The 26,150-nt window shown below is 53.4% G+C and overlaps 1 protein-coding gene across 8 annotated transcripts in view; it reads left to right on the top strand.

The window, feature by feature from the left end:
- Col27a1 (collagen type XXVII alpha 1 chain) overlaps positions 1-26,150 on the top strand; it is a 120,358-nt gene that overhangs the window by 73,065 nt on the left and 21,143 nt on the right. For 6 of the 8 annotated variants that reach the window (XM_052717481.1, XM_052717485.1, XM_052717484.1 and 3 more), the window contains exons 24-38: positions 1,064-1,108; positions 5,383-5,538; positions 5,678-5,731; positions 7,296-7,349; positions 7,584-7,637; positions 10,804-10,857; positions 13,893-13,946; positions 14,331-14,375; positions 14,455-14,499; positions 14,733-14,786; positions 15,571-15,624; positions 16,311-16,364; positions 18,569-18,622; positions 20,188-20,241; positions 23,458-23,565. In XM_052717481.1, the coding sequence (XP_052573441.1) occupies positions 1,064-1,108; positions 5,383-5,538; positions 5,678-5,731; positions 7,296-7,349; positions 7,584-7,637; positions 10,804-10,857; positions 13,893-13,946; positions 14,331-14,375; positions 14,455-14,499; positions 14,733-14,786; positions 15,571-15,624; positions 16,311-16,364; positions 18,569-18,622; positions 20,188-20,241; positions 23,458-23,565 (939 nt within the window). The remainder of the gene's footprint in view (positions 1-1,063; positions 1,109-5,382; positions 5,539-5,677; positions 5,732-7,295; positions 7,350-7,583; positions 7,638-10,803; positions 10,858-13,892; positions 13,947-14,330; positions 14,376-14,454; positions 14,500-14,732; positions 14,787-15,570; positions 15,625-16,310; positions 16,365-18,568; positions 18,623-20,187; positions 20,242-23,457; positions 23,566-26,150) is intronic. The other 2 variants (XM_052717487.1, XM_052717486.1) reach the window with 1 other exon arrangement.

Genomic DNA, 26,150 nt, shown 5'->3' with positions numbered 1-26,150 from the left:
GGACCGAGGGGAGGACGAGACTGTGACCAGGACATAGGAGCCATATTTTCCATCCAAGCTCCTGTCCCTGTGATCATGTGTCCTGCCCTCCGAGGACTTGCCATAATCCCTCAGATATTAGTTAGGTTTCTGTGGTGTAAGGTGACATATCTGGGCAGATTCATCCCAGGGTATCTGTTGATCACTGATCCACTCATGTACTACGGAGAGAGAGAGAGAGAGACTGTGGCTGCTGTGGCCACCTACGGAGTAAGATCTGTCTAGCAGAGATCACACCTGCCAGGCAAAGCCATACCAGGCCACCAAGTGCTGGAAGCTGGGAGGCTGAGCCCAGCACAGAGACGAGACTCTTCAAGACTGTTTGTGCTGGTGGCAAAGCTTGGGAGGGTGGAGGTTCAGCTTCTTAATGATCTTTACCTGCAGTTCCCAGCTCTCCCTGCAGTGGGTGACCTGCATGGAAATGGGCCATAGTCAGGTGGACCAAGGTCCCAATACTAGCCCTCCTTCTAGCTGGCTCTGTGACCTTACACAGTCCTTCCACCCCTCTGGACCTTAGTTCCCACCCTAACAAAATGAGTTAGGTTGTTTGAAGTCCCAAAGGAGTCAGGATGCTGGGGGACCTTGATCAGAGGGAGTGGATGGCTGTAGTATTGGGGAGTGTCAGGATGCTGGGGGACCTTGCTCAGAGGGAGTGAATGGCTGCAGTGTTAGAGAGTGTCAGGGTGCTGGGGGACCTTGCTCAGAGAGAGTGGATGGCTGTAGTATTGGGGAGTGTCAGGATGCTGGGGGATCTTGCTCAGAGAGAGTGGATGGCTGTAGTATTGGGGAGTGTCAGGGTGCTGGGGGATCTTGCTCAGAGAGAGTGGATGGCTGTAGTATTGGGGAGCACTCTTTGGTTGCTGCTAGCCATTTGGATTCTTCTTCAAGGCCAAAGTCTGGAGATGGGATTTCTGGTTCATTCTCACCAATGACACCTAAGGCCACTTGGCCCTGGGGACTTCCTCAAGGGTTTTCAGTGTCCCACCTCCTGTCCTGACTTACCCTCTTCTGTGTTCCTTTGCAGGGAGAACCAGGGGATCCTGGACGGCCGGGGCCTGTGGGTGAACAGGTAAGTTAGTGATGGTGTCCACATGGTGGAGCACTCATCTGTGCCAAGTCCATTGCTAGGCTGTCACTCAGTCCTCAGGCTGGTGACGTCCCAGGGCCAGGCCTGTCACACACTTTCAAAGAAGGGAGGTCCCTGAATAACAGGTTCCTTTCCTAAGGCCTGACTCTTGAATGCAATTTTTGGTGTATTTGCTCAAGGGGTTAATGTGATTTCACCTCCTAGAACTGGGGTTAAACCAGAGAGTTCCCCCCAAATGACTGTGTTCACTTAGCTAGAGAAATAGATCCACTCTCCAGAGGTTCGAGGTCCAGGCTTCCTCAAGCTGTAAAGAAGATGAAACTCAAACCCGTGGCTCTGGATAGCTGGGAAACAGGAACAAGGTCTGTAGAAAAAGGGTTGCCACTAGTCAGTTAAAACAAGTTTGAGGCTCATCACCCTCTTCTGCCAGTTAGAGAAGCATTTCTGGGCGCTGTGTGGATGGCCACCTTGGGGCCTCCCTCCAGGCCTCAGTGCTTCCTTCAGGCTTGGCTTCAGGGCGCAGAGGTAGAGTTGGGGAGATACTTTCCACTCCTATCAATGAGAACCCTCTAGGAGCCTTGGGAAGGGCTTCCTCACGCGTGGAGGAGAAAGAGTACCGGGGGCCCAGAAGGATCCAGTTGTGCCCAGCAGTGCCATCCATGGCATGAGACTCACGTGCAACAGGCTTCCTCACAAGGCCTGTGACAGCTGTTAAGAGAAAGATACGAATTAAAGAGAGGTGTGAGGGGGGTCAACGTGTTTGAAATCTTTCCAGTGTCATTCAAGCACTTTCTGTGGGAAGCCGGGAGTTTGGGAAGGCTGCTGCCGCATCCAAGTATTTACTGACTGGAAAAAAAATCGCAAATTCAAGTTCATAGTTATGCTAATGGTCAGCCCTGGGGAAATAGATACTTAGAACCCTAGACCATTAGGACACTGGGATCCTTGGCAATCATTGTCTCCAGGGCCCTGATCATTTTCTGTGCCTTAGATACCTTTGCTGAACTAATGAAGCCCGTGAATCCCCTTCTTTGAGTAGATTTAAGTGCACAAAGTCTAAACAAAGGCAACCAGTTACACCAAGATACATACAGAAAGTGTGTTCAGATGTGGCATACATGTGTCTGCTTCTCAATTAATACACCCAACGATGATACCTAACAGTGACCTCCATGTCCAAGTGTAATGATGTTTTGAGATCTGTGTAGGATTGATTGTAATGACATGTAACCAGATGGACAGTCAGATGTGTTAGATACTACTGGGCTGGTTGCATGCACTAGTTTTTAAAGAAAAACACAACAGTTTGATTAGAGGGTGATTTATATAAAAGTTGTGAATTTTTCTGTTCAAGTTCCTGAACCCTTTGCATTCCCTTCATAGAGGCTTATAGAGACCTCTGGATCCTGAGCTAAGAAACCCTGCATTCTGGCCCACATTGACAGTTTGGGTCACAAACTTGGGAGGAAAAATGAGATCAGCAATGTGTTCAAAAGGGGTCATGGCTGAGCTGGGGCCAAGAGGGGTAGACACCCTGCTCGGGATGGTCCTGGCTCACTGGGACAGCAAAGCCCCCAGCTGTGGGTCCGTTGTCAGTTACAAGCTGCAGCAGGAGGGAAAGGCATCTGGGGTGAGACTCAGCACTGGCTCCTGCATTGGCCGTGGGCATGCAACACCACCAGCCCCTCTCCATGTGGCCACAGCAGACGGGTGGGTATTTCCTGTTCTTGGCAGAACCACAGGCTCCCCAGGAAAGATCCCCCAAGCTCACACCACAGGCCCTGCTTGTAATCACAGTAACAGCTTCATTTATTGCTCACCCGTGAGGTAGCAGGCTCTTTGCCAAGTGCTAGACACAAGCGTCTGCAGTCCCCTCCCCCCCACCCCACCCAACAGCCCTGGGCCAGGAGCTGTTATGACTCCCATTTTGCAAATGAGAAAACTGAGGCCCTAAGAAATTAAGTAGCTTCTCCAAGATCTCATAGGCAGTAGCGTAACTCAGAACTGACACCGGACTCTTAAGAGACTCTGGGATCCCAAGTGCTATCTAGACAGAGTGGAAAATCCTTTGATCCCCAGAACCCTTGCGTTTATCTACCAGTGAGCACAGACTGCTTGCCAGGCCCTGTCCTAGGTTCTGGGGACAAGGTGTGAGCCTCCAGGGACAATGAGCATATCAGCACCTACCCAGAGTGATGGTCCAGCTGAGGGCACATGGTGTCTGAATCTCAGAAGCAAGCAGCCTCCATGGCCAGCAGAATGCTGTGAGAAGGAGGGAGACGCCACCATGTCTTGCCAGCTAGAGAGGAGCAGGATGTGCTCCTGACTTTCAAAGCTGCTTCTCTGCCCGCCTTGTCAGGTGGAAGCCCCAAGCCTCTGAGACTGCTTCTCTTCAGTTGATATACTGCCAGTCCAAACCCCTCTGCACAAGGAGCAGGTGCTTGCTGTATGACTCTTATCCACTCAGATCCCGTTTGAGTTCTGACTGAAGATTTATGTCTTCTAGGTCCTGACCAATAATAAATTTAAAGTAGCCATGAAATTCCTTTCTCCAGACCCATCAGGCTTATTCCCTTCCCTGACACCATTGAAATGTCTGGCTGCTTTGCTCCCTGGTAGGAAGTTCAGGTGATCTCTTAACTCTGTGCCCCTTGAAAAGCATACAGGTCTTGAACAGTCAGAGCTATCAGGAGATTGGAGGGGCCTTTATGGTTGCCAATTCCATGGATACATAAAGGCAGACCAATTTGTTCAGGGTTTATAAACCTGGAGTTTGGATAAGAGTGACACACAGAGTTCCATACGCAGGACTAGACACACAGCAGGCCCTCAGTACATGGATCCATCGTTATTAATGTCTCAGTCACCTTAGAAATGTCCCAGTTTATTTGTTTTAATGATTGTTTGGTTTTGATGTAGCCTGTCTGTCCTGGCACTTGCTATACAGCTTAGGTTGGACTCAGACTTGAGATTATGCTCCGGCCTCAGCTTCTCAAGTACTAGGATTATAGGCATGAGCTGTCATGCCCATGTTTTGTTTAGTTGTTGCAAAAGTATCCTCCATGACATACTATCCGTGAGCCCATCGCTCACACTGTAACCCCCTCATATCGCCTCTGAAAGAGTCTCTGTCCAGAGAGAGGTCAGGAGGCCATCCTGTGGGTGGCGAGGGTGCAGGTCCACTCTGTCATGTGCATCCTTTGGGGGCTCCCAGTGGAGAAAAGGTGCAAGGGGGCTGGAGGTGCAATCCCCACCTCTACCTGCTCGGCTGCCGCCACAAGACGTGAATGGCCCCCAGGAGCTCGCCACTTACAGCTGTTGTTGCGGAAGGGAAAATGGGCTTGGTGAATTGAGCAGTGCCTCTCCCCTCCCAGCTCCCTGGCAGGTAGCCTGGCTCCCTAGCTTATTGAGCACAGGGCCTCTGGGCTGTTAACACCTCCAGGTCTCACCTCGCTTTGCTCAGAAGTTCAGCACAGGGAACAGATTTCATAGGACAAACCCACCCATCCCCATATGTCCTAATTCTCTAGGAAATGCTTGGTTGTGCATCTGGCATCTCCCAAAACTTGCTACGTCCTCCCGACCCACACAGGAGCCCTCTGAGTATGTGTCTCAACAGAGGGGAGGTGGGTTAAAGAGTTAAAAAGATCCAAAGGAGGTGTGTGTGTGTGTGTGTGTGTGTGTGTGTGTGTGTGTGTGTGTCTGCTTGCATGTTTCTCTCTGTGTATATCTGTGTATGTGCATGTCTGTGTGTATCTGTGTATGTTTGTGTGCATGTGTGTGTCTGTGCATTATGTGTCTATGTATCTGTGTATGTTTGTGTGCATATGAGTATATGTCTTTATATGTGTGTGTCTATATATATCTGTGTGTATGTGTGTATGTAAATATGTCTTTGTGCATGTGTGTACATGTCTTTGTATGTGCACATTTATGTGTATCTGTGTGTGTCTTTGTGTGTATGGATCTGTGTGTGTGCGTGAGTGTATGTGTCTTTGTATATGTATGTCTATGTGCATCTGGGTGTGTTTGTGTGTTTATGTCTGTGTGTCTGACCGCATGTGCTTTCAGCAAAGGGAAGCCCTTCGGTAGAAACCTCCACTTCCCAAATTCCACCCTGTCTCTGGTGCAGACTGCTAGGGTATTTATGTCTCAGTCAACAAGTTTGTTTCTGAAACAGCCCCAGAGCCCCTAAAGATGGAGACAGATGGCCTCTTCCCCGCTCATCCCCCTACTCCGGTTCTCCAAATGTGTAGGGATCCCAGCCTGCTTCTGGCACGGGAAGAATGCTCGGCTCCCAGGGTTGCTGGCAGCGGCCCCACTGCTTGGCTCTCAAATCTGAACCATCTGGCGGAGTGGTGGGGAGAAGCAGCTCAGAGGCTATGCTCTTCCATGGCAGTCCCAGCTGTACAGTACAGTCACCGGGCGGGTTGGGGGTGGAGGCTGAGGGTGGGGGCTGGGTGTGGGAGGGCTGGGCTGCAGAGGAGAGAAAATCTTGAACACTCAGCATGCCCCCAGGTTCACTAGTTTTTCCTGATGTGTTCTCCCCAGGGACTTATGGGATTCATTGGTCTGATCGGGGAGCCTGGAATCGTGGGGGAGAAGGTAAGTGAGCGAGATAGAGGCAGACCCTCAGAGCTTGTATTTTTTGATCAGGATAAGGGGTCGATGGACCAGTGGGCTGCGGACATTGCACCACCTCCCTCTGATTCTGGCATCCCTTGCTCTCCAAAAGCCTATGTCCCTGTCCCCCAGAGCTCATGTCTTCACCCATAAGCACAACCAGACCTCGGTGTTGTAGTCAGTTGATGTGTGTGCCCAGGGCTGCCTACTGGCAGCACCCAGCACTGGTAGCAGTGATTGGTGTAATTCCTCAGTGGACTGTGCCTCAGGTCCCTCCATAGCCCCTGGAAGCTCCATCTTACAGAAGAGGTCGTTGAGAGACCAGCAGAAGCAGTGGCTGGCCCAAGGCCACCCAGATTGTAAGTGGCAGAGCTGGGATTAGAACCGGGTCCATCACTGAAGGCCATGCTTTGCTGACTACGCTCCTCAGCCAAGCAGTAGTCTGTGGTTTCCCTTGTCTCTCTCGGGGCCTCCTGGCTTTGCAGACTCAAGTGTTTCACTCCTCCTCACTTCCTAGACACTCTGGTCTCCACCTTCCTCCCTCTGCTCCTCCTCGTCCTTGGACACTATTTTAAAGTAGGTAACCACTCACCACAAGTTGCAGAGTTTCTACAGGAGGTCCCAGGTGCCCTTCCCCCAATGTCCCCAGCGCTAACAGCTTATGTAACCACCACACAGCATCAAAGCCAACTCTGGTCCTATTGCTCAAGTTTCTCATGTCCCTTCTCACCTGTGGACCCTTGCTTTGGCAGGTCCCCTCTTCTCATGCCCATCCACCCATGTCCTTTCTGCCTAGGTCACTTGCTAGGGGTCCTTTGAAGGGAATCTCCTGCTTCCTTCATTACCAACTGGTCACATCCCCTGTGACAGTGTCTAGCTATGTACCCCCACCCCTCCCTGCTCCAGGATGCATCTTTTCTAGGGTTCCCCATCATCTCCCTGCCATACGGGGTGTTTTGCACTATGGGAATTGATCTGTTTCTTGTCCTCATGGCATACTTGGGACTTGGTACACAGTGGTGTCAGCACACAGTGGATACTTAATTAATTTTCACCCGAAGAGGAGGAAAAGGCCTTGTAGAAACCGAGACAAGATGGCTATGCCTTGCCTGCTGCCTCTGACTTCCCAACCTGTTTGAATTGATCTAGAGGACATAAGTGATGGGTGACCATCTGGTGTGCCATGAGGGAGGGAGGCAGAGAGAAAGAAAGGCCTTTATGGCTGTCTCTGCCTCAGCAAGCCTAGCCCAGGGGGTGCCAAACCTAATGAGAACCATGTGATATGGGCCAGGATCAAAGGGGTGATGCAATTATTGCATCCTTCATCAGGACCGTCCTGGCCCAGGGATGTGCCCTATGCTGCCTTGGCAGAGGAGGCTGGGATTTCCTGCCCCTGAAACTTACTTACCTGACAGTGTGAGTGAGCTGGGCATGATTCCATAGGCCATTGTCAAGTTCCTACCTCCCTTTGAGTCCCTGCCCCCAGAGTCCCAGAACCCCAGAGCCCCAGCCATGACCTGTGTCCCTTGCTGTGTCTCCACCACAGGGAGACCGTGGAGTGATGGGACCCCCAGGCGCACCTGGACCCAAGGGGTCGATGGTAAGGAGTAAGTCTGCATCCTCTCCCCTCTCCTGGCAGAACCTCGGGTGACAGTTCTGTTCCCTTCACATACCACGTGCTCCAGACACCCAGGATGCCTAGCTCTCCAGATCCCTGGCTAGGCGTGACTTTTGACCTCCTTGCCCTGGGTTGAAGTTGATTCCCTGTCACAGGACTCACGGGGGATATGGCACCTTCCTCAGCTGACTCCTCATTTTTCTTCATCCTCGGCAGGGCCATCCTGGAACGCCAGGTGGTATTGGGAACCCTGGAGAGCCTGGATCCCGGGTAAATAAAACTCTCATGTCTCCTAAGCACAAACACATGGAGTCCAGACCTCAAGTCTCAGACCCGGGTGGACACCCCGCCCCTGGCTCCTGGCTGGGGTTCCAGGCAAATCCTGCCGTTTTCCCTGAGCCCACATTTCGTTCATGTGAAATCTAGAGCATGTTGTGACAGTATTGATGAGACATTGTGGGCTGAGGTTCTGTACAGGGCAACATGGGAAGCTCAGGAGCAGCTTGGTCATGTCCTTCCTGCTCTTAACCTGTCACTCAGTTCTGTCAAGACAGTGAATAATCTCTACAGGTGCTGAACTGGGGACACAGATGTCAATGAGGCAGACATGTAGTCACCACCCATAATGTGCCAAGCACCGGGTGCTTGCATCCTCCCCCACGGTCCTTTGAGCCAGTGGAAAGGTGTCCCTGGACAGATCCACTCTCTGGGGTCACAGTCACATGTGTTTTGTTTTTTTTTTCCCCTGCTCATGAGAGAGAACAGCCACATCTGGCTGGAGATTTGGAACTGGGACCATGGTGGAAAGGAGCATGAGGCAGAGGATGGTTTTCAGTCCAAGGGTCCAGCCTCCGTCCTGTGTTCAGAGTTGAAGCCTGAGCGCAGGAGGGCTCAGGGTCCGCCATCAGGTTCTTTCTTCTGGGCCTGGGGAGATGGCTCATGTGGTGAAGAGCTTGCTGTGTAAACACTAGGACTTGAGTTTGGATCCTCAGCATCTGTGTAGAAAGCTAGGTGTGGTGGTGAACATCTGTACCATCTCCCAAGTTGTAGGAAGGTGGAGACAGGAGGATCCTGGCGGCTTGCTGACCGGCCAGTCCAGCTGAATTGTCAAGCTCCAGATTCAGTGAGAGACCCTGTCTCAGAAATAATAAGGTGGGGGCATGCTAGAGAAGGACATCCAGAATTGAACTCTGGCTTCCACATGTACACACACACACACGTCTGTGTGCACCTTCATACCTGAGGCCTCCTCTGCCTCAGTTTCCCCACCTGTCAGCCAGCATCATGCTGCCCTCACCAGCATGGTGAGAATCAGCTGGTATTTTGTGTGCTGTCATGCATGAGCACCTCATAGATGGCACCAGCTACTACTGGTGAGATACACTGCTTGCCACAGCCATGACATCTACCATTGAAGTGCCATTTCTGCTAATTGTGTGCCCATCTGATGAGCATTTTCCAGTTATATTAACATCCTCACTCTGAACTCTGAGCCCAGTCCCAGCCTCATAACTAGGTATGGGGAGGCAGGTGGGTAGGACCCAGGACCCACTGAGGACCCTAGATGGTCCTATAGGGGTGAAGGACTTTGCTCATTTTCATGCTGTAGATGAGGACACTGAGGTCCACTTGGGCTAGGCCCGCCTTCTTACTGTGCAAGGCTGGGGTCCCCCCACTGGCTCTGCTGATGGGTCAGGCTACGAGCTGGCCCTCCCCTCAAGCCCCAGAAGCGGCAGACTGGGTCCGTGGAGGACAGCAGCTATGTCTGCACCTCAGGACTGTGGGAGCAGCAACATGGGGATGGGCTGCTCACTGGGATCCAGAGGAGATAAGGCTGCCCCTCTCTGGAAGGGCCTCTGCCTCCGTCATAGGGTCTGGATGGCTGGCACAGATGGTTCTCTGTGCCTAGACTAGGTCAAGCCAGAGAGTCTTAAACCTCTTCCACACATGACTCCTCACCCAAGAAATGTTTATGCAAGGCTGGGTATATAGGTATATAAAATAGCTCTACAGGTCAAATGCCTACTGATAACGTTTTGCCATACAGAAATTCCCTCTGAAGCAGTTCTTTGGTACCTGAATCATTTCACCATTTGTTAAGCATGAAAGCAAGCTTGCATACCCCTGAGATGGCAGTGCATACCACAGATATGGCAGCACCCGTTACCTTTTACGTGGAGGATTACATCTTGGCTGACTATTTGATACTGCTGGACCTCAGGCAGCCTCGCTGGTTTTCAGAGTTGACTGGCAGATGTTTTAAATTTAATCATCAATGCTGAAAATTCTGCTTTGCATAAATACATAATAAAGAATGACATCAGTGTGTTTGGGGCCATTCAGAAATTGCTGGAAATGCTGTTCTAATTCCAAGCCAAAATTCACTGAATGATTTTTTTTTTAAATGGAACTCAAGTCAGCAAAGCAATTTTTAAAAATCAAACATTCTAATACAATCTAAAGATAGGCTAATTTGATACTTGTGTGCTGAGCACGGTGGTAGGAAAATATTTAAAGCCTTTGTTTTCCTTTATTGAAGTGGTGTATTTCTGCAAGGGCAGAAAGCAGTAAGAACAGCTCAGAACAGGCCGCCATCTCAAAGCCGCGCCCAGGCATCGCAGGCAGCTTTTCCTGGGGATGTGTGGTGTGATGGCATGTGCAGTGTGAAGTGTGTGTGTTGTGTGGTCAGAGCCAAGGCCACAGTGACGTCACACAGTGCCCAGCCAAAAATAGCTCTGACTCACAATGTGTTTGATTTTAAATTAATCTTTCGTTTGTTTTATACATTCAGAAACCTCTATCTGCTGCCAGTTACTTTCTCGGCCTCCATGTTCAATTATATGACCCCCTGAGGGCTCTCAGTTTAAGAGACTGAATTAGGCTGGTCTTTAACTTGTGACAGTCCTCCTGCCTCAACCACCTTAATGCTTGGATTGTAGGTGTGAACCCCTGTACCTAGCTCAGTCCCGCCCCTTGCCCTCTGCCTCTCCCCCTTTCTGTCCCTGCCCTGACCCAACAGATTCCTCTTCCTCCTTCCCCAAGGCTCTTGGTGCCAGGGTTGTGTGTGGTTTTAGGTGAGGATGAGGGACAGAACTCGAGTCCCCCTTGAGAAGAGGAAAGCCACAGGGATTAGAGGAGATGCTTGTCCTCATTGCTGGTTGAAAATGGCTTGTCCATTTCATGGCCCCTGCTCACCCAGGCACCTCGGACACTAGCCAGGCTCAGGGTTGCCACTTGCCAGGAGCTTCCTCCAGCAGGCCAGAGTGCCTACTTCTGGTTCACACCTACAATCCAACATTAGGATGATTGAGGCAGGAGGACTGCCACCAGTTAAGAACCAGCCTAATTCAGTCTCTTAAGTAGGCTGCTGGCTTCCCTACCCCACCATCGCTCTCAAGCCCTGAAAGGGCTTCTAAGTGCCCTCTCCTCCCCACAGGGCCCTCCAGGATCTCGAGGCCCGCCAGGCATGAGGGGAGCCAAGGGGCGCCGGGTAAGTGAGGACGCTTCTGCTCCTTGTTGCCTGCCCCACTCTGAGCTGAGTGGTTTCTGCAGCACTGGCCAGGGACCGGGCACATCCAGAGTCTGATGCTGGGAGCCGAGCCTGAGCCATCTTCCCAGCCTGTGTCTGAGCCTCACACCTGGCTGGCTGTCCAGAGGGCATAAACCACTGTACCTAGCTCAGTCCGGACATCCATCCCTTCACTCATTCAGCCATCATTCCTACTGTGTGAGCAACCACTGGAGGCAGACACCTGGGACCTGAGGGCAGGCCTAAGCCCTGCCTGGCCTTGTGACGCAGACATAGGTCTCTCTCTCTCTCTCTCTCTCTCTCTCTCTCTCTCTCTCTCACACACACACACACACACACACACACACACACACACACACACACACACACACACACACACACACACACACTGAGTCTTACAGCCAAAGCTAGCCTCTAAGGGTAGTGGGGAACCAACCATAGAGGTTTACGATCCAAGCTGCTCTGAGTACAGTAGCCAAGGGGATTCACCGATGCGCTGTGCGGTCTGTCACAGAGACTAACACATTTGACCCTCAGCATTACCCTACCAGGGAAGTGCTGTTTCCCTCAGAAAATGCCGATGCAGACAGGTTATGACACTTGCCTCAGGCTGCACAGCTGGAAAGTGGTAGAGCTGAGATTTGAACCCGAGAACCTGCCTCTTTGGCATCCTGAGTTTAGTCTCCTTTACAGTTATAAGGGGTGAGTGGAATGATTTATCTGCTCGTGTGAAGGTGTAAGGGCATGTGGCCTCCTTGTGGAGAGGAAACAAGATGGTGTAGGCTGCCCAGGCCTGTTCCCAAGCGCCATGTGGGGTTTTGATATCATTTTCCTCTTGTCTGTATCTAGTTTTAAGACATCCCCTGAACTACGTGGCCTGAGCAGCCATCCTGTGATCGGGAAGATGGGACATTGCTCTGGCTGCTGGGATCCTTCCCAGTACCCATGCCTTCTGAGTCTCTTAAGTGAGACAAGGCCTCAGGGCTCCTGGGTGCCCCCCACTGAGAAAGCTGACCTAGCTGTGGGGTGAACTCTGGAGGCCTAGGCGATCCACACTGCTAAAGAGTGAGCTGTTCCCACACCCAGCATGCATACACATCCCCCTTGAGAAAAGCCGGGTTCCCATTGGAGTATTCAGGACTAGGAGAGACACGTGAGGGCCAGAGCCATCTTCTTCGAGGTTTGGCAGTAGTTGAAACCTGTGGGACCAGACTTGAGATAGGGGACCTAGAGAGGTGCGCATTGCACCTATAAAATCTAAGCTCTGGCCAAGCCTGTTGAGTTCCTGGATTGCCCTGTGTCCTCTGGAAGGTCTTTTTGCTCCCTGGGTCTCAGTTTCCCCACAGGTGCCATGGGATGGGCATGGGAGATCTGCAAGACCATGCAGGCTTTCCTGTCCATGTGTAGGGTGCACGTTCTTTGGTGGGAGGGTCTGGAGACAGCAGTGGCCCATTAGCATCCCACGAAAGAACGAAAGCACCCAGTCAGACCATGAGTGGGGCAAGTCTCTTGCCTTCCCAGTTTGTGGCTGTGCAACCTTAGGCTAGTCTCTTTACCTCTCTGAGGCTTTCCCCATCTGTTGAGGCAGGGAGTTCCTACTGAAGGGCTGTTGGGATTTGGAGTGTCTGGTGCTACGTCTGAGCTCTCAGAGTAAGGCTCTTCTCCTAGGATGTCAGAGAGCTGACGTCCCCCTCCACAGCCTCTGCTTCCCCCTCTGTAAAATGGGCCAGCTACAGAGCTGGCCTGGTTGGGTTTGCATGCCCGGTCACTTCCCAAGAGCTTTGGCCCCAGAGTAGCCACAGAAGCTGGGTTTCCCTCTCTTTGTGGTTGCCCTTTCTCAGGACGTTGTGGTATGCTGGATTGTCTGCCCCTGAGACTGACCTAGCTTGCTGAAGGGTAACCCCAGGGTGGCCTTCTGATGTGACCTGTAGGACTATCATGTGGCTCTGGTGGAAATCCTAGCCTGCCTGCCACAGGAAGGCCTGCCCAGGGCACAAGGGAAGAAGGGTAGCTGGGGGATCTTCAGGACAGGCTGCCATATCCCTGCATGACAGCTGAACACCGGAGGTGGCTGCTAGCCCCTGTCTCTTCCCTCCTCCAGACAGGAGATAGGGCTCCTCTTTCTCTACAGCTCAACCCTGGCGTCTAGACCTTGTCCCCTCTTATGCTCCACACCATGTCCAGCCTTCCTGAAGGCAAGCCCAGAGCTCCTGGCTTGATACCTCCTGTGACAGGGAGTTCACCCCCATCCAGATGAACAGTGGCAGACAGTGGGGGGGATTAACAGGCATCTGATTGGCTTGGGTTCCAGTTCTGGCTCTCCCCTTACCTGTTGAGCACAGGCAACGTCACCTCCCTACCAGGCCCCTTTTCCTTATTTCTTTCTCAGTGACTGTGTCTGCTGCTATCGACACCAGGTTACATCCTTTCTCGTAGAAAGGCTTGGATCCCAGGCAGGGTAGTCAGTGTGCTGCGTGACTCAGGTCTCAGAGCCTCCACTCCAAAGCCCTTCCAAGGAGCTGTGAGCTTGTGCCACACACAGAGCCCCAAACCAGGAGCCTCTCTCAGGCCCAGCTTCGACTGTGACCTGGGATGCCCCACCCCTGCCTGCCGCCTTCCTCTCCTCAGAACTGGGTCATGAGTTAGGGAAGGAGTAGGAGGCAGTAAGCTAAGACCTGGTGTGGGAACATGGCCACGGGGTTTCCCCGCCTCAGCATTCAGTCTCCACATCCGTGTGAGTGGTGGCAACCACTCAGGACACTTTAGACAGAATGACCCAGGCATCCATTGCTTGCAGGGTCTCTAGCTGACTCCCGCAGGCTGTGACCTCTGAAGAGCCACCCAAGCCTTTGAGGAATGACCTACCTCGGGCTGTGTGTGGAAGGGGAGGGACAGGGAAAGCCAGCGGCGATAGGCATTCTCCCCCTCCTGGTTCACAGCCCAAGGGAGACCCCTGCCGTCCAGTCCACTGAGCTAGAATCCTCTTCCTTTTCCAGGGCCCCCGAGGACCTGATGGACCAGCTGGGGAGCAGGGGTCGAAGGGCCTGAAGGTACAGACCTCCCCTGGGTTTTCCCTCTAACCCCTGGCCCCCTGAAGTAGCAGAGAGGCCCAGAATGACTCGGGGCATGTTCCCAGCAACTCATTTTGTCCCTATCCAGCCTCCTGTAGCCCAGACAAATGAAAGCCCAAAAAAGGCCATTCAGGGCATCACATACGCTCTCTGCTGTTCCCTTCAGTGGGAAAGGCCCTTGGTTCTTACCCCAGCACCTCTGTGGTGACTGTGGCAGCCGCCCCCTTGTCAGCCTCCCCATCAAATCTTAAGTATGCCCACAGGCAGTGTGTGGAGGAGGACATCTGGCCTCTGGGGTCCTCTCCTCTCTGACAGTGTCCTCATGAAGCCCTCTGCCACCTCTCCACGCTCTGCTTTCCACAGGGCCGTTCGGGACCTCGGGGCAGACCTGGTCAGCCAGGACAGCAGGTATGTGAGGCCCCACCCATAAGAGGACCCTTGTCCCTGCTGTGACCCACGCCTCTAATGATGTCCATTGTGCTTACAGGGTGCAGCTGGGGAGCGAGGCCACTCGGGCTCAAGAGGCTTCCTTGTAAGTAGTGGGTGTCCGTTCTGGAAACCCTCGACATGGGACTTGGGGGCAGATGGGGGAAGATCAACAATGAGTTTTTGACCCTTACGGGAACACACAGGTGCCCTGCAGCCCTGTCTCAGCAATAAGCCTGGAACGGGAACCCGGATACACCACGGGACTAGCCTGAGGTCAAGGGGATGGGCTTGATGGAGAAGCGCTAAGAGATTAAGGTCTCCTGTGTTTTTCCACAGGGCATCCCTGGTCCCTCAGGCCCTCCAGGTGCCAAGGGTCTCCCAGGAGAACCGGTAGGTGTCTCTTCCCTCTCTCTGGTACCTCTGCCCTGGAAGTTTTGTCTCAGTCTGACTGTAGCAGGGACTGTTGGCCAGGTAGACAGATGGGGAGGTGGGGGGAAAGACGGGGCTTGGTATGGCCTGCAAGGATGGAGAGCTTGGCCCTGAGTTCTAGGGTGAGTCTTGGCTTGCTTGACCTGGGGGTCCATTGCTAGATGAGGATAACTGACCCGCACTTGCCGCAAGATTGTGAAGAGGGCCCGAGAAATGTCTTCAGGGAGCGCTTAGCATCCAGAAAGACAGAAGGAAGGTGGAGAGAGAGGGCTTTGTGAAGGATGGGGGAAGGACAAGGGGAGACACTGACACACGGCTGGTCCTTCAGAAAATGTCCCGAGGGATGGGTTTGGGGAGGCAGAGGTGCTAAGCATCCCCAAGAAGGCTTCAAGGAGCCAGACAGCTAGGGACCCAGGAAGAGCCTTTGAACTCTGGATGGTCAGGGGTAGTTGGGGGTAGTTGGGGGTAGTTGGGGGTAGTTGGGGGAGGACAGAACAGGAGAGGACTTAGGGAGCAAAGTTCTGAAGCTGTGCCTTGTAGCGAAGGGAGAGGGGGGTGCAGCCCTGCTGGGGTACAGTTGGATGCGGAGGAGATTCTGGAGATGGGTGAAGAGGAGCTGTATTTGGTTGGAAGTAGGGTTTGTGAGTCTTCTCTTTCAGTCACCATGCCAGTCTGTGTGACCCAGCCTCCCCATAGCTCCCCACATAGGGGCAACCTAACTGTCTGTGTGTCTGTCTGTCTCCAGGGCTCTCAGGGACCTCAGGGGCCAGTTGGTCCTCCAGGAGAGATGGGACCCAAGGTGAGTGCCAAGGAGCCCTGGTTTGTCCTTTATCGCTACTGGGACACCGCAGCCCTCCTGGTCAGCAGTCCTGCCTCTTGCCTGATCCCTGTCCCGGTTTACAGAGATGGTCAGGCTGCTACTGCAGAGGGAAGGGCCTAGCCTACAGATGACACATCTGTGCAGGGCACGGGGTGAGGGGCTGGGAGCCTGCCTCACAGCACGTGGTGGGATACAGAACCGTCCTGGGTGTCCTCCCTACTTCCTGCCTTGCTTAAGACTGCACCCTGGTACAGAATCACGGACAGAGACCCAGCCTGCTGAGGGCCCCCTTCTCACCTTCACCACCTCGGCCCAGTGTCAGGAAAAAAGTGGGAGAGGCCAAGCCTGCCCCCTCATTGGCTCTTCCTCCCCACGGCCTCCTGTGGATCATGGATGTTCCTTGTATGTCTGCCAAGGGCTCCTGTGTGGTAAACCGCATTCGTGGGCAGGCAGAGGGTTCAGCGGCCGCTGGGTAGTGTGAGGCTCTGCCAACCTGCACCCAAACCCCATGGTTTTGCCAAGACTCAGAAGCTGCTGCCCAGCTCCACTTCGATGCCCCACTGTTGTGTGCCCTGAGCACGTCCCTTGCTCTTTCTGAGCCTTTGCTTGCCTGAAGCCAGGGCCCAGCCCTTGCTCCAAGAGAGACCAGCGGCTTTTTCTTGCAGGGGCCGCCGGGTGCAGTGGGAGAGCCTGGCCTTCCTGGGGACTCCGGGATGAAGGTGAGACAAGATGAAAGATGGGAAAATGACTTGTTGACATCAGTTCCAAGCTGGCAGCCTGGTCCTCTCCCTGGAGGAGAAACAGGCCTTTCTTGTGCTTGGGATAATGGGGTCTCTGTCCTGGCTAGGGAGTGGCCACAGTAGAGTCCCCAACCAGCTCAGAGCCCCCGCACTGTCCACTGCCCAGCTGTGTTTTCTCTGGCACCTGTCTTGGTCCCCCATTGGAACGTTGGCCCCGCCTGGTCTCCATGATACTATCAGAACTTCAGCACAGGTGACCGTATTACCTGTGAGGACACAGGTGCCTATTGATACCCGGTCCCCAGGAGTTCTCATCCCATCCCCCTTCCGTTGGAGGACCCTGCTTACCCTGCAGACCTGAGAGCCTAGGAGCCATGCCGGCTGGCCAAGGGTATAAAAGCCAGGCCCAGGGGCAGCTGCCAAGGGACTATGGGACTGGAAGCAGATCATTCCTGTCCTGTGGCCCAGTGTCCGGTCACTCGAAGAGAGCTGAGCCAGGCCTGGAGCTCCTGGCCTTGGCTCAGTTCCGCCTCATCTTCCCCAGGCGATAAAGAAAGCCACCTACATATGAAGTGTGTGGGACTGGCTTGTTCCAGTCAGGGCTGGGCTGGGGCACCAAGCTCTACTTCCTAGGGTCCAGACACCAGTAGGAGCATGGTGTTCACATCTCCAAACGAGGGGGGTTCTCTTTGGAGGCCCTTCAGGGGCAGGGTACGGGCCTCTGGCTTCCTCCTCATTTAGTTTCTTACTACATCTCAAGGAAGAGGAAGATGATGTTCAGCAGAACTGTCTACCGCCCAGGCTCCCCTAGCCACGCTGCCCACTTTGACCTTGAGCATGTCACTGGGGCCAGTCTCTGAAAGACGGCACCGTTCCTTCAGGGTTTGTGAAGGCCCAGCTCATTTGGATGATGATGATGTGTTTAGAACAGCATGACCAGCACCGATGGTGGTGATTGCAGTGACAGTTTGGATGCAGTGATGGTGGTGATGCAGTGGTGGTGATGCATTGATGGTGATGGTGATGCAGTGATGGTGATGGTGGTGATGCGGTGATGGTGATGGTGGTGATGCGGTGATGGTGATGGTGGTGATGCGGTGATGGTGATGCAGTGATGGTGATGGTGGTGATGTGGTGATGGTGATGCAGTGATGGTGATGGTGATGGTGGTGATGCAGTGATGGTGATGGTGGTGATGCAGTGATGGTGATGGTGGTGATGCAGTGATGGTGATGGTGATGCAGTGATGGTGATGGTGATGCAGTGATGGTGGTGATGCAGTGATGGTGATATGATGATGCAGTGATGGTGATGCAGTGATGGTGATAGTGTTGCAGTGATGATGGTGGTGATGGCAGTAACGGTGATGCAGTGATGGTGATGGTAGTGATACAGTGATGGTGATGGTGGTAATGCGATGATGGTGATGGTGATACAGTGATGGTGATGCAGTGATGGTGGTGTTTCTGGTGGTGGGGATAATGATGGTGATAGTGGTGATGGTGGCGATAGGGATAATGGTGGAGGTGGTGGTGATGCAGTGATGGTGAGGGCAATAGAGGTGAAAATAGTGATTGTAGTGCTAGTTGTGATTACAACGATGGTGATGATGGTGATAGTAGTGGTTATGGAGTGATGATGGTGAGGGTGATAGTGATCTTGCTGTTTATAATGATGATAGTGATGGTGTGGTAATAGAGTGATGCTGGTTGGGATGGTGGTGGTGATGGCCGTGATGGTGATGGCCGTGATTGTAGTGCTGACTGTGTTTTGGGTGATGGTAGCGATGGTGATGGTGGAGGTGGTCCTGCTGCCTAGTGGACCAGGACGTACTTGGAACAGGGGCTTGGGCTGATGTGTTAGAATTTCTCTATTGTTCTCAAGAAGTAACTTTCTAGCCGGGCGGTGGTGGCGCACGCCTTTAATCCCAGCACTCGGGAGGCAGAGCCAGGCGGATCTCTGTGAGTTCGAGGCCAGCCTGGGCTACCAAGTGAGTCCCAGGAAAGGCGCAAAGCTACACAGAGAAACCCTGTCTCGAAAAACCAAAAAAAAAAAAAAAAAAAAAAAGAAAAAGTAACTTTCCCCAGCTTCTCCAGCTCTAGTCAAAGCTGGAAGTAAGAAGGGCTGGCGAAGGCTGAGGCTGGCTGTACACACCCACATGGATTGTGTTTGGCTTCTCCTAGGGTGACCTTGGACCTCTGGGCCCCCCTGGGGAGCAGGGCCTCATTGGGCAGCGGGTAAGTGAAGCACATTTTCCTGCGAGAGTTCCCAGTCGTTGGAGCAGTGGGCAGAAGGGCTTGGATCAACCCCAGAGCCTCTCCGGTCTCCCGGCATCCTCACTGCTCTGGCAGGCCTCCCTCAGTACCCAGCATCACTGTGGAGAGGAAGCATTCTGTGGCCACAGTGTTGGGCACCGGTGGGCTTGCTGTCCTGTGACACACTGAGAGCTGCATCTGCAAGGCTCTGAGAAGGCCTGCAGTCAAGCAGTTAACTCCATTATCAACTCAGGCCTTCCAGAAGTATTTAATCTCCAAACACTTCCCTTCAAATGTGTTTCTTCGAGAACCGTTCTAAAAGAAGCCATCACATTCCCAAAAGAAACCCACAAGTTTCCCTTGTTCTCATAAGCCCCATGAGACTCCCATGTCTACCTCTCTGTGCTCTGTGCCTCTGTCTGAATGTGGACCCCTGGGACATGTGAGGACACAGCAAACACTCTTGGCACCTCACAGACAGGGTAGGTAAGGCCCAAGAGTGACAGAGAGTTTGTGCAGTCAGCCTTCAGAGCACCAGCTCCTCACCCGATCTCCTCATTTTCCATCTTGTCTTGTGATGCCCCACACTCCCCATGCCCAGTTTCCAGAGACTCCAAAAACAGGGCAGAAGAGAATATGAGAGCTTAGAGTCTAGAAAAACCAGCTGTGTGTGGCCACCAAGCTTGTCAGTTGAGTCTGTTTAGAAAGCTGTGTTAAGAAAGGTCCTAAAGCCCCATCTAGGCTCAATAAGCTAGAGAAGCAGATGAGCACTCCCCTAACACCCACTGTGCATCAGGCATATTTCTCACAGTCTGGGAGCATTAAGTGAGTAACAGGAGGCCTGTCTAATGGAGCTTGGTTCTGGTGGATTGATTATTGATGTCTGCCATGGGTATGAAAGGAGCAGAATTTGCTCGCTTGTCACCCTTTGCCATCCCTGCATCTGCCGACTTGGGTCCCCTCCTAACTCTGCCTCTGGACATCTCTGAATTCTAAAACCAGAGGGAGATGCTAATTTTCAAGCTGACAGCTGTTTGGAGAGCTGGGACCCTTTTAGAGCTGGGAGGACCAACAGGGGCGTTAAATGGGCCCTTGGCATTTTTAGCATCTTTCTCAAACTTGCCCACAGAAGTCCACGAACTAGCTTCACATTCCTCATATGAGAATAGGGTTCCAGGAACATTATCCCAGCTCCCAGAAGGAGGTCTCAGGTGGCTACCATCCACTCTCTGTCAGCCATGTTTTCCAGATAAGAAACAGGCTCCAACAGAGATTAAGATTCTGCTTGCGGTCACACAAACATTGGTGATGCTGAGGTTGGCCCTTGTTAGAACCTGTTCTTACCCACCAGACCACACTGTTTCCCAAGTCTAACTCATGAACCTAGATGCCCAGTCTATGAGGCTCTGTGGCCCTTCTTCTGCCCCTTAAAAATTCACTTGTTCAACTCCAGAGAATCAATAGGTTCCTGACTCTCCCACCCCTAGGGAGGAGGGAAAGCCCTTTACACTCCTACCCAGTAATACTTCCTCATCTTTTTCCACTAGGGAGAGCCAGGCCTTGAGGGAGACCTTGGCCCCGTGGGGCCCGATGGGCTGAAGGTGAGTTGTGTGTCTGGGCCAGGATCTGGGAATGGCTTCTATCCCTGCTCTAGTTCGCACAGAGACCAGCTCCTCCTCTGGAGAGGACAGTGGGGGGGATCAGCAGAGCCAAGGCTGCCCTTGCTCTACCTACCCACTGCCAACTCCCATGGGGCTTGGGCAAGTGTCATCTTGGGTCTCCCCTGCTCCCATGAAAACACCAGCTTCTGTCAGCTAAGCCCAGCCCAGCATGGGGTTTTGATATCCCTTCCCTTCCAAACATCTTTAAAGATCTGAAAAGTTCTGATCGTTGCCAGAGTCTATAAGCCACCACTCAGGAGGAACTAGTCACGGGGGCGCCAGGTACAGTTGGTGCTAGCCGAGTACCGTCTTCAGATGGGGAAACAGACCTACAAATGAGACAGTAGGTGGCCAGAAGGAGAAGTGGAAAAGGCTTGCTGTAGACACACAGCCACTATCTGTATGTCCAACACCCAAGCCAAAACCTTTCTGCCCCCAAAGTTCCCTCCAGCTCTGCTGGATTGCACACCCGTTCTGAAGAGGAGGGAAACACATGAGGCTCACGGGAAAGTCATTTAGGCACGGGGTCAGAGTCTGGCTGTGAGTGAAGGGTCAGTGGATCGCAGGTACTTCTGTGGGTACTGCTGCTCCCTGTGGGAGCTGTGGGCTTTCGCCTGAGCTGCAGGCGGGCAGATGAGGAATAGGCATAGCTCCAGCCTTGTTCCACAGGGAGGCTTTCTCCGGACTGACCTGGTCACGCCATGACCAAGGAGAGACTGCCCCCTAGAGTGCATGTCCCCACTCGAAGTTCCCCTCCAACTTGCTCTCCATAGGTCTCCTAGAAGCACCTCCACTTTTCTGAGTCTCAGTTTCCCAACCCCAGAGCTAGGCTCTCGTGCCCTGCCCTCTCCACAGTTGCCCTGGGTCCAGAGAACATTTTGCCTCGGGGTCTTGCCAACTCTTCTGTTTTCCTTGCAAGTGAAAGAGCGCCCCCTGTCGGTGCTCTTGGCTTATCTACCTGCTCTTAGCCCCAGCACGGTGGCCTCCTGGTACAACTATGGAGGGAATCTGATCAGAGCCCTCCTTGGCCAGATGCTGGCCGTGCCCAGTGGTGGTGCCAACAGACCTAGTGGTGCAAGCGCTGTGTGTGCAAGGAGTGTCAGTCCTGGCACACTGTAAGGACTCGCTGAGAATTAACTCATTCAGGCTCCAGCAGCCTCCCAGCTGGAAACATCAGCGTCCCCCACTGGAGAAACGAGGAAACCGAGGCCCAGGGGCCACAACCTCATCCCTTTCTGAACGGCCACTTTTCTCCTGGAGTCTTTACCGCAGGGGACAGGAGAGCAGGTCCAGCCGCTTTTCACAACCTCTTGACCTCTGCTTTTTCACAACGCTCGCCTCTGGCTTCCACAGCCAACCACACACCCTTGTCCTTGGATTGGAGTGGTCACTCAGATGTCGCTTCCTGGTCCTTGAGTGGTCCTGGAAGTGGACACGCTCCCTAAAGTGTGTGTCTGCGGATCGTCTTCCTGGAGTAAGCCGCTTCTTCGCGGGACACAGCACCGCACAGTGCTCTCGTGTACAGTGTCTCTCCTGTTGGTAGCGGCCATGGTGGCCGTCACCCGCAGCACACACTGCCAGGGGTTGTGCTGGGTGAAGTGCAGAGCTGCTCATATTCCATCTGTACAGGGCGGGGAGGCATTTGATCAAGCTGGCCAGAGTGGCAGTTACTGAGCATACTTCAAGGATCGCGACCTGAGCTCAGAACCCTGGCTCTCCGTGGGCTCTGTTGCTCTCTTATTAGGCCGTCTTGCCACCTAGACTTCCATCCTCAGTTCTTCCATCTGTGGACTGGGAGGGTTGAGACTGGCCACCCAGAAGGCTCTCTGAGCCTTAGCTGATATCATGGATTCCAGAAGTCTCCAGGGACCCTTACAGCCCGTTCTCATGGGCCCCACGGCACCCCCTCCCTTTCCAGCTGTGTGGGAGTCAGGCCATGGATAGTCGCTGGAGACTGGTTTGGGCCTAGGCCTAGCTTGGCTACCTGGAGCACCCGGCCTACAAATGAGACAGCAGGTGGCCAGAATGACAAGCCAGAGCGCAGTCCTGGAGCCAGGGGAGTCTCTGGGAGCTGGGCCTGGGCCAGCAGGTCTCTGTGCCAGGCTGTGCTTGGAATCCGAGACGCTCAGTGGAGAGGGACCGTGCGGGCCATCCTAGTGGCCAGCTCCGCTCTAAGCTGGCCTGTTCGAGCTGGCCTCCCTCGTGTATTGTCCGTGGCTGTCCCCCAGGTCAAGCTGGAAAGTACCTACAACTCCTCATGCCAGTATCGTTTCCCCGAAGTTCAGGCTCCCGCCATCACATCTGTATCCTGAGCCTCTCTCTTCCTGGCCGGGCCAAGCCAAGCCACATTCCATCTGCCCCCCTCCCACAGCTGCTCTGAGCCCCGTGTGCGGTCGTCAACATCCCCCATCAACTATTGCAAGGCATCACTGTACCTTCCCGAGCCTATTCCAAGCCGCACCCCCCCCCCCCCCCCACACACACACCATGGGATGTCATGCCTTCTTCCTCTCAGGACCTGCAACAGTCACAGCTAGGCCGCACAGACCTGCCACAGGCTCCGTGCCTGGCAGCCCCTCCGAGACAGGCCTGTGATGGACACTGCTTGGCCCTGCAGACACTGCCAGAGCTGTAGTCCATACCTTGCCTTGGAGGGGCCCAGGCAGCTCAGCTCTGCCCTGGGCCTGAGGGAAAGATGGTGAAGAGGCAGGATGAACCGGAGTACACCATCAAGGGGTACACCCATGGTTTGTTGAAAACCAGTGTTTGTGGAGAACCCAAAACGCCTGTGCCTTGGGATCTTAAAGCCTGTGCAAGGGGTCCTTTCATATGGCGACTCTTACAGTGCCCCTCCCTCAGTCTCGGGGAGTCCTTGCTACCCCTTCCTAACTCATAAGAGTTCCTCCCTTGGACCCCCATTTTCCAGGACTTGGTGCCAGTTGCAAATTAACTGTACCCCAGCTAGCTTGACTTAGCTCTGCCTGCATTTCCTCATCTGTAGAGGACACCGGAAGCGAACCTCCAGGGAAAGGTTCTGGTGAGGCTGCCTCCAGTACGGAAGGCTATCGGCCTCCAGGTGACCTGAGGTCTAGAGCTTTTGATGACCTGATTTGTGATGTTCTCCCTCCTCCTCCTCCTCCTCCTCCTCCTGCCCAGGGGGACAAAGGTGACTCAGGACCTGACGGTGAACGTGGTGAGAAGGGCCAGGAGGGACTGAAAGGAGAGGATGGGCTCCCTGGGCCCCCAGGCGTCACTGGCGTCCGGGTGAGTGTGCGGCTGCTAGCAGCGTGGGCCTGTGGGTGAGGGCTGCTCATACCCGTCCAGGCCTCCTGAGAAGTCTAGCTGGTCTCTTCCCTGCCCAGCCTTCCTGTGGCTTCCTATGCCCTCAGGAATATGGCCTGTAACCTCATCCCATCCAACTCTACACCCAGCCCGTTTTTCTTCTTAGCTCCTGGGACAAGCTTGACCTGCCTCTGGGCCTTTGCGCCCGCTCCTCTCTCGATCAAGTACACGCTCCCTTCTTTCCTATCCTTCTTGTACCCCTGTGGACCTTCAGCTATCCTCACAGACAGTCCCTAGCCTTGAAAGCCATCCCTGACCCTTGGCTAGACTCCCGAGGAGGCCAGGACCCTGTGTGGTTTAGATTTATGTTTTCCTTCTGTGACACTGTAGAGATGACACATTCATTGTTGACCGGGAAGACAGAAACTCTGCCCCTCACGCTGGTAGAACCTTATCCGGCCTTGACCACAAACACCATGAGCATCTTCCCTGGGCCCCAGAACCCTGTTACAGAACAGAAACTATTCTGTTTCGGTGTTTGCAGACAGCATATCTAGTACTTTCCAGAATGTTTTTTAATTAGATAGCAGCCGTGAGGGCTGGGAGACTCAGAGAGGTAAAGGAACCTGTCTTGGGTCACACAGTAAGAAACAGCAGAGGCGGGATTTCAACCTCTGTGTGTACATCCTGTCCCTCTGCTGTGGCCTCACTGGAATTCAGAGCCCGAACAGGCTACGGGGACAAGGACTGATGAAAGGTAGTGTATTCTGGTATTTGTCTAATGGCTTGGTGTTTGGTTCTGTAATGGAGCCAAGGGTGTGTATGGAGCAGGACTCTGTGGCCAGCTCAGTGTCCTGCCAGGCCCCTGGAATCCGGCCACCTTGCAATAAGCCACCAGAATGTCAGGCCAGCAGGTGTCTGCTCTGAGCCAGCCTTGGCCTTAGCCCCACTCCACAAGCTGGATGCTTCCCTACTGCCCCCGGCCCCCACACACTGACCAATGATGAAGTCTTGCTGTTACCTGGGCTCAGCAGCCCATGTTTCTTCTGGCCTGCCCCTGACGGCTCCTCGGCCATTGAAGTGACCAGTTTGGGAAGGATCCAGATTAGCCAACAACGTACTGGCCGTGGGAAAGTATTTGTTACCTAAAAATAGAGCTGAAGTGCTAATGGCTCCCAGAAGCAAGGGGATGAGGTCACTGCCCAGCCTAAGAGTGCAGGCGTGTGTGTGTGTGTGTGTGTGTGTGTGTGTGTGTGTGTGTGTGTGTGTGTGTGTGTGTGTGCCTGTCAGACCCGCCGGCTGCTGCTAGCCTCAGCCCTGGGGATGTGGGTGAGAAGGGCTTTAGCAGGAAAGGGGTGGCCCTTCACCTCACTAATCCCCTGTGTGACTTTGCAGTTGCCCCTGGCCAACTCTGGCCTCAGTCTTGCTATGCTGAAAATTTGGGAAGAATGGGTGCCAAGGTTATTTTTGAGTTCCAAAGTCCTAAGGCCATTCTGCCAGTGAGTGCGTGCGTGGTTCTGGTGCGGAGTGGGGAGCAACCGACCTAGACATGTTCTTAAAAACCTGAGTTCAAAGGTCATGCCTGGGTTCCTGGCTCGAGCAACCCTCCTTCGGTGTGTCAGACAAACTGCCACCCATCTCTCAACCTTGGTTTTCTCAGCTATGAAGGGAAAATGAGCCGGGGAGGTGGTCTAGTGGGTAGAGGGTTGGTTCCACAAGCGTGAGTTTGAATTTTCCACAAACAGCCTGAGTTTGCATTTTCAGCACCCATGTAAACAGTTGGGCATGGCTTTGTGTGCTGATGACCTCAGTACTATGGGATCTTGATCCTGGGGACATGATGGCCCGTCGGCATAGCCAAAACACGACTTTCTGGTTCAGTGAGACACCTTGTCTCCAGGCAGTATGGCTATGAGCAATAGAGGAAGACATGCAATGAATGTCCTCTGACCTCTACATGTGTACACACAGGCATGTGTACGTACATAGTCAGATGCACACACTGTGTACACACACACACACACACCAGAGAGTGGGCAGGAGAAACATTGGGTAAGAAAAGCCTTTACAAAAATGCACAGAAATAGGAACGTTTGGAGGGGAAAAATATGTAGAAGCTGCTGGCGTTGGCTGTGGTTGGTCACATGTCTGTGGTGGCCATGACGACAGTGTGAGATTGTTACTCAGTGGTCCCTCACAGTTCTCATATGCCAGTGTTGGCTGGGTGGGTGTCTCTGGCTTATGTGCACATCAGGCCATGGACACAAACTCTGGATTTGGGTTTCTTGGGCATCGTGGCTGTCTGAGGAATGCTTCCTGCACTGTGGCCTGGAGACAGCTGCTTACTTGAAAATAGCGTTTTATAAGCCACCAGGGCCTTTCTAGAAATGTGACTATGGTCACACGCTATGTGAGGAGACTTCATCCTCAAGGGACTGCACTAGTGATCGCATAAGATTGTGCAGACCAGTGATGCTAACTTAGTCTTCATGTAAGTGCTAACAATGGTCAAACTGCCTAGGAACCCATGTCTTTGCTGTGTCCCCAACAACAGGTGGTTTCTGCCT

This window comes from Peromyscus californicus, unplaced genomic scaffold, assembly GCF_007827085.1.
Source record: "Peromyscus californicus insignis strain IS unplaced genomic scaffold, ASM782708v3 Scaffold_5__1_contigs__length_169319896, whole genome shotgun sequence".
NCBI lineage: Eukaryota > Metazoa > Chordata > Mammalia > Rodentia > Cricetidae > Peromyscus > Peromyscus californicus.
This window is presented reverse-complemented; position numbering and strand designations above follow the sequence as displayed.